The 8419-nt window shown below is 45.6% G+C and overlaps 1 protein-coding gene across 1 annotated transcript; it reads right to left on the reverse strand.

The window, feature by feature from the left end:
* Positions 1-234: 234 nt before the first annotated feature.
* On the reverse strand, positions 235-5527 carry PDP1 (pyruvate dehydrogenase phosphatase catalytic subunit 1; the record flags this gene model as incomplete). Its single annotated transcript, XM_079533570.1, has 2 exons — positions 5415-5527; positions 235-1886 (listed from the first exon to the last, which is right to left on the reverse strand). The coding sequence occupies exons 1-2, from the start codon at positions 5473-5475 to the stop codon at positions 235-237; spliced, it is 1713 nt and encodes a 570-aa protein (XP_079389696.1). The 5' UTR covers positions 5476-5527.
* Between the last annotated feature and the right edge of the window lie 2892 nt (positions 5528-8419).

Raw genomic sequence — 8419 nt, forward strand, 5'->3', positions numbered from 1 at the left:
AATCAATAGTGCAAAGTTATTACAGAAATCTCTTTTCCCAGACATCCTCTTCAAGTTTATATTAGGTCAATAGCACTTCTCTTGTATTTAGAGCTCTGGGGGAAGGCAGAAACAATAGATACATTAAATCTAGCAAGCAAGAAATTTGTTTGCTTATTGAATTTGTCTTTTTCCCATCTGCTGCTCATACTGGCCATTGTTACAGCTTTGGTAAGTAGTTCACTACATTAAAATTCACAGTTCCCCATTTTGATATGCACCTATAACATGCGAGTTGAACTGCACCACGGTAATTGTGATGTCATCTCTATACATTCGAGCCAGCTCTTCTGGAAGACTGAGCATCTTGGACAGCCGCTCGTGATCCACAGTGCCAAACTCGTTATTGCCCACTGCGTGGCGTATCAGGTGAGTTGCTGCATTCTGATCTTCAAAAACTGAAGAGATTTTTGCCCTTCTTTCTGTTAAGAGACCGTGCATCTGTCCCAGAGTTACCTTATAACCACCGACAGCTATCGGCTCTTGATGGTGAACACCGGTGAGATACTCCCCAACAATTCTAGCCACGTCTTGCCTGTGCATAGTTTCCCACAGCCCATCCGTGGCCAAAACCAAAAACTTATCCTGTGGCCTTAACTTGTGATGTATGACTTCTGGTTCAGCTGTGAGGTATGGGGGAGTGTGATAATTTGGAGGAATAAACTTTGTATATTCATTGTCATTTAGCTGATCTGGGCCCGATTCAACTACTCTCTTCTGCAGTTCAATACTCCACTTAAACTTCACATCACCAAAAGCTCTGAAAGGCATCAGAAGGCCTAAGAGACGATCTTGTTTCACAAGGCTTTTTTCTTCAGACTTTGGATGCTCCGTTTTCACACGTTCCACTTCACGTTCATTTTGCGCATTGTGGTCATAGGAGAGATTAACTGCAGACCAAGATCCATCCTCCTCCTGAACTCCAAGCATGGCCCTACTGTCTCCTGTGTTTGCCACGTGCAAGTCAACACCATCCACATGGGCTACACAGGCCGTTGCACCAGAAAACGCTACTCTTAGTACTAAGTAGTTGAGAAAAGAATTTGGGTCTCCTACTTGAGCTTCCAGAGAAATATCGTTATCGAGCCTCTTAAAAGCATTAACTAAAGCCTCTTTCACATCTGTAGTCTCTCCACTATTGAGATCAATGAGCTCCTGCCAGTAAGTTCTTAAACTGTTGAAATAAAGCTTGGAAGCTTCTTTGCTGAAGTAATCATTGGGGTGCTTGTGCCACTGTAAAATAGGTAAGAGAGCTCTACCACTTTCCACAGCATTTTCTATTTCAAGTAAAGTCTCATGAGGTAACAAGGAGACAGCAATGTAGTAAAACAGTCTTTCACTGACAGCTTGAGCACAAGCACAACCTGCATGGCCATCAAACACACCCAGAAGCATCCCTCTTGTCTGTAAGCAAGTGGCAGCACTCCTCCGGTCTTCTATTGGAGCATTAGCAGGCAATTGGTTGCTGTCAAAGCCAAGGACAGAACTTACATTTTTACCATCAAACTCTGGGACTTTAAAACTGTATTCATTTGCCTTCAGAATGCTGTTGACCTGCGGAGGAGTGAGGTAAAACCTCTGTGGTGTAGAAGCATAATCCCTCGCGTGAATGAACTGATAGAAGTTCTCCTTTGGCCTATAGAGTGCTGCAAACTTCTTCTGAGGTGCATATCTGAAGTGACCGTGAGCAAAATGAGACGATAAACAACACAGATGTTTATGGTGGCAGTAGCACATAGTACTGCATATTCTGCTAATCTCACAGTTACGAATCAATGGGAACAGATGAGTTGGTGCTGGCATGGCATCAGATAACAGTGGTAGCCTGGAGCTTCGGACTGGAATTGCTGAAAGGCAAGAGAACAACTGCATTTAGAGAGACAGCTAACAGATTTCTCCCAGAAGTCTCTGTTAAAGCATTTACAGTCACTGAACAAAGTTCCTCATAATATGAAGTACACAGATTTAGTATGTCTGGGAACAGAAGAGGCAGAGGCATTTGTTTATATACAGTGTGTTGGGCTAGAACAAAGCTACCATACTTTGAACTTCAGCATAGATATGGTAGCTTTTACAACCACTCAAACAGTAGGAGGGCAGTGGAAACAAAATCCAGACAGAAAACAGTTTCACATGCAAGTTAAGGCAACAGCATACAACATGCTATAGCTGTGCTACAGTCCGCAAGTATTTTATGGAGATTTCTCTTCCTACTAATCCTGAGATTCCAGCTGACAGAACCAGATGTGACAGGAAGAAAATAGTCTTTCTGTAAGGCTGAAGAGATAATGTGTCTAACAAAGATTCCAAAACAACTGAGATAACAGACAAGTGGTTTTAAAAATACATTTTAGGTGATAAAATGCAAGCAGTAAGTCATAAACAGTAGATCTCAGACAAACAGAAGCCAGCAGCAGGTTGTTTCTAGCAGGATGTTTCTTCTCCCCCTTTTCACACACAGAATTTTATCACACTTGTGAACATATACGCAATGTGTATATCTACAAATAGCCACAGGAGTGTAGGCAACAATTTTCTGGCTTATCGGATAAAAGTGGCAGAGAACATCTCTGTTACCAACAGCTCATCTATCCCAAAAAGTTTGAAAGATTATAATTTAAAGCTGAAGAACTACACAAGCTGTGTTTTCCTTCATCAATAGAAGAGAGCCATGTACAATAAATCAAAGCTAGATCAAAATCCAAGTACTCAAGAAAAATATTAGTACTTTTTCCTAAATCTAAACCTAAATTTTTCATTTAAGTTCTCACTCCTCTGACAACAGAGTACTCTAACATCACATTCCTTATCTGCATTTACATACCCAGTTACAACACCTGTGCAAGCACCGCCTAAATCTTATCCATTACATTTCATTCTCAGGAAGACTCTTACAACACCATACTTCAGAAAAGCAATTCCACAGGGCAAAGAAAAGGGAATTACGCTCTTTTGTGGGAAGTGTACAGCTAATGGCCATTTACTTTTTCCCATTTTTCATGATGAAGCTTCAACTTCTTCCTAGAAAGGATCATGACAAATCATAACATACAAGGCTCCCTGGAGTCCTAAGCATTATTCTTCACAGAATCATAGAATGGCCTGGGTTGAAAAGGACCTCAAAGATCATCTAGTTTCAAACCCCCTGCTATGTGCAGGGTTGCCAACCACCAGACCAAACTGCCCAGAGCCACATCAGCCTAGCCCTGAATGCCTCCAGGGACTGGGCATCCACAACTTAAGTTCTTATTCTTAAGCACTAGCTCCATCACTGCTCCTCCATGCTTTTCACAGATTCTGTCACAGAATTCAGATAATCAGCCAAGAAGTATCCAGAAACAGAGGAATATACTCCATTCTTTGTGTTGTAAGAAAGCAAGTGATGATGCTCTACGACAATTCTAAGAGAATCCTGCTTCTCTAATACAAAGTATGCTGAAAATCAGTTAAAATAACACCGTCTACTACTCTGGAGGCCTTCTAGCACAATATCTTCACCCCTTACAAATCAGTGTTTATCAGTCTTGACTTGTAGTGACAGAAGATTTTCCACTGACCTATCCCACGTCTCCTATTGACAGCTAAGATGCCTGACTTGCCAGTTTTCTGTTGTTCAGCTACCAGGGAGAGCTTTGGCTGCACTACTGCCAACTCTCCCTATGCTCTGGCTTGAACTTCCAAATGCGTACTAAATTTATGCTAATCATTTGCTTCCCAAAAAGTATATTTCTCTAGCCCAGGCTTCACATGCGTACAGCATGACAGAAGTGAAGTGCAATACAGATTTTTAAGGTCGATTACTGCCTTCTAATTATAAAGCAGCTATTTTGGTAACAGTCCTTGCTTTTAAATACCATATGAAGAAATACACACAACTTTGCTCACAGAATGTGAAGCTCAGCAACTTACTGGTGTGTCAAGTCTACAGTAGTACCTTGGATTTCACACTGGTCTCCTGCTTGACTCCTGCTGAACCAAGCTCCCCTGCCCACTATATATTCCTGTTCAGGGATGACCAATGGATGTTTCCACAACTGTTGTGACAGCTTCACTGTCAACCCGTGATGAAGAAAAACTGCAAACACACTGTTGTTAAGAGTGGCTCTTCAGGAACAGAATTCACTTTGCTGATTTTTAGTTATTAATTTAGTAATTAGGCAACCTGATCTAGCTGTGGATTCACTACAGGGGAGTTGGACTAGATGGCATTCAGAAGTCTCCTCCAACTTTATTATGATTTATTATGATTCTTTACAAATCTTCTACAAATCTTATGAGGAGTGTCTGAGGGCGCTGGAATTATTTAGTCTGGAGAAGAGGAGGCTCAGGGGAGACCTCATTGCACTCTACAACTTCCCGAAGGGAGGTTGTGATGAGGAGGGGTTTGGCCTCTTCTCCCAGGCAACAAACAGGACCTGAGGAAACTGGCTACAGGTTGTACCAGAAGAGGTTTTGATGAGACATAAGGAAAAACTTTTTCTCTCAGAGAGTGGTCAGGCACTGGAATGGCTGCCCAGGGAGGTGGTGGAGTTGCCATCCCTGGCAGTGTTCAAGAGGCGCCTGGATGAGGAGCTATGAGATGTGGTTTAGTTTGTGGTAGCAATGGTAACGGTTGGACTGGATGATCTTGCAGGTCATTTCCAAGCTTGTGATTCTATGATTCTATAAATATTACTGGAGATGCATAAGGATGCAACCTCCAATCTTCTATCTCTTACATTCCCTCACAGCAACTCTCTGTCACTTTAAGCCGTCAACTTGTTTTGCATAGCAGATTTAAGTCCTGCTGATCAAGTCGAAGAGAAATTCCAAGTCTGCCAACATCAACTGAAATCATTCCAAGTCTCTCTCATTTATCCCTGCAACATGGATGCCTCTAAATCTAACCACTGCAGTACCCTTTCAGTACTTCAAATCCCCTTGCTAATTACAGCTGATCAAGAGATGAAAGAACACAAAAAGGATGTTAGATAAAAATCTTTACTATCTAGTCAACATCTGTCAGGTGATTAGTATCACAGCAGTCTTAAAAGCCTCTTCAATACTAGAAGAGGGTACAAATACACAAGCACCGTAAATAAAGAGTTGGGTAATTTAAGGACTCAGTAGTGCTACCCTGATGAAACAAACACACAATTCCTTGCTTTAAGGAGAAGCATTATGGCTATACAACGCTAAGGACACTTGATGCCACCGACAGGCTTCTCCAGCGCCCGCCTGAGCTGTGCAACGACACCGGTGGCTTTCGGGCACCTGACAACGCTGGCGACACGGGGTAGAAGGAACACGGGCCAGGAGCGCTGAGCCCTCCCTCGTGCCGGGGCTCGGCCCTCCGCCCCCTCCGCCCCCCGCGAGCCCCGCTGCGAGATACGTACCGATGCGCCTGGGCCCGGGGCACACACACATTCTCCTGTCACAACAAGAAGCCGCCAACATCCACAAAGCAGAAGCCCGGGGGAAGGGGGGAGAAGCAAGGCAGAGAGTTCGTTAGAGAGGACGGACGGACAGACAGACAGCTCCGGCGCTGCGGAGGGGCGCAGAGAGGAGGCACGCACATACGCAGCCGGACTGCGGACACACAGATCCCTCACCCCGCCCGCCGGGCTCCGCTCTCCTTCCGGCGGGGGCGAGACGCCGCTCCCTGCCTGCCCCGCCCCGCCAGCGCTGGGCGTCGCCGCGGCGGAGACCGCTACCCCCCGAGGCGCCGCGCGGGCGCGACATGGCCGCCCCTCCAAGCCCCCCTCCTCCCTGCCGCAACCCTCCGAGGAGCCCCTCCTTCCTCCCGCGCAGACACAGACCTGGCCCCTTCCTGAGATCCTCAGCCCGGGCACCCCGGGAAGCGACTGCGGGAACCGCCCTGCCGGACGAGCGCACCCCCCGCCACAACCACTTCAATGCCGCGGCCGCTGTGCTGCGCGCCGCCTTATAAAGGCCCTGCCGCCCGCGACGCGCGTCCCATTGGCTGCCGCGGAGGGCAAGGAGGTCACGTGACGCGGAGGTTCGGCGGCGGCTGAGGGAGCGCAGAGCGGGGAGGAAGAAGAACGGGGTGTTGCGCGCGCGCAGGGGCGGGAAGGCGCGAACGCGACGGTGGCGCAGCGCCGCCCCCTCCCTCTCTCACCCGCGCGGTGCGTGAGGCGAGGCCACGCCCCGCTGTGAGGGGCGGGCGGCGGCAGGGCGCGGTGTGGGCACGATGGTTGTCCCGGAGCCGTGCCCGAGCCGTGCCCTCACCCCGGGAAAGGGCTTTCCGTCTCCCCAAAACGCTCCCCAGCGTTTTGTCATCACCAGCCCAAATCCGGACAAGGGCAGGGGGCCTCAGGCTGGTCCTCTGCCCTATGCTGGGGAACACCAGAGCTGTGGAGGCTGCTGGGGCACACGGCCCTGCCCAGAAGGGAGCTGCGGCCCCCTGTGTGTTACATCCAAACCTATCCGCGTTCCACATCTCTGAGTCAGCGTTCACTTTTGCATAAGCTTCACGATGCTTTGAGCAAGCCTTCGTTGTACACATTTTTCACAGCAGGGGGTTGGAGCTAGACTATCTTTAAAGTCTTTTCCAACCCAAGCTATTCCATGATTTCGGAATGCAGAAAGTACATAAATTCAACAAGGTTTAGATTTCCTTTGTCTTCTCTGCTTACAGATGCATGTGCTCTCATGGCTTTTTAATCATCGTGTGGCCAGGATGCCCGCTTTGCTGTGGTGCTGGCAGCAGACATTCACCTGTGGGGTATTGCAACCAGCATTCCATTCATGGCTATAACAAAACCTAGGTCTTTTACCATATTTATGTCTTTACCCAACAACGTTAGGTTGTTTACAGATGTGTGGTGAAATGAGCAGAGAAAACAAAGGAAAATGTCTGTGCTTATTTACCCAGAAGACTCAAAAGGCATATCTGGGATACAGGAAAGTGGGAAGTACTGCCTGGTGACCCCGTGTGTGGAAACCAGCTGGGAAGACACTGTGCCATCCTTCAATATACACCTCTCCCACAGCAGCAGTTGAAAGTACAGAATATTCAAATTATCATTGATTGATGTTCGGAGTGACTTTTTTGATATTTATTTCTCTAGAAATGCACATCATTTTCTCTTTGCACCATGTTTTGGAATGAAAAGCAAGTTAAGGATATATGACAGGCACCACTGTACATAAAATATTTCATTGTATGCAATGGAAGATGAGTAATTTTTTAACAGTAGCACATGGATAGAAATAGATTGGCAGAATACTGTAACAGCCACCATTTACATAATTTTCTACTTGCAGCAAGAGTGACTATGAAGCAGCTGAGATTAGAAATGTTCCTAAAGACTGTGTAAGAAGGTACAATTAAGGCATCTTCTTTCTCCATCAGAAGGTATAAGGCTGTAGGAAGATAGACCCATGCCTGGGTCTGTTTAAGTGATAGCTGTATGAGTAGGCATGCAGGAATGGATTGGGATGAAGTCACAACTGATTGCCTCCTATTCCCAATATGGTTTTTGGAGGGTGGATTCCTGTTTCGTATCTGAAGAAGTCTCTTCCTATAGTTGTCTATGGAGGAAAAAAACTCTCAAATTAATTAGCATGTGGCAGTCTTGGTCTTCAGAACATCTTGTGACCATTAATTCAATTCTCCATAACATGCTGTGAAATTGCAAGGCTAGTGTTGTAGCCACCCTGTTTATCTTATCAATCCCCCCCTTGTTTTTTCTTTTTTTTCCCTGCTTTAAGGCCAAAAGAGCTGATACCTGGGTCTGTGGCTCCCTATCTTATACCCTGCTCATAGCACAGATATTAAAAATAAAATAAAGTACAATAAAACTTGAATTTTAAAATACTGTGTGAGAATTTGGCTTTAGCCTCAAGTCAATCCCACAAATGAAGGATGAAATAGTAAAACTTGGCTGACATTTTGGTCCTAAACTGATATGAGTGAGCTGGTGTGCCAGGAGCTACGTGTTGCAGGCTGACTGGAAAGTTATGTGGTTTCTTTTTTCCTTCACATTGGTGCTGCTAAAACCTTTTCATGCACTTTGAGCAACTGTCCATTTTGCTGATTTTAAAGAAAATGTGAGTATAAAAGCAGATTGTTCACTGTTTCATATTTACATCAAGTGTTGATAGAAAAGCAATTGCTTGTAGCTACTCCCAAAACTGTGAAATCTCACCCTGAAAGGTTTACCATGTGAGTTTAACAACACACATCATTTCTTGTTTGCTTTGTCTGTGGCCAACAGTGGGTAATTCTGCATTGCAGGATCAATAGAGCTATGTATTTCACTGCAGCTTAAGTGCTGCAGCAGTTACTCTCAAGCTTTCTTCACAAGCTTTCCAGTGAAATCTGCATTACAGGTCATTGGAATGCATTTTTGTTTTAAATACAATGCTTATAATAACT

The sequence above is a fragment of the Tetrao urogallus genome (assembly GCF_951394365.1).
Source record: "Tetrao urogallus genome assembly, chromosome: 3".
Classification (NCBI taxonomy): Eukaryota; Metazoa; Chordata; class Aves; order Galliformes; family Phasianidae; genus Tetrao; species Tetrao urogallus.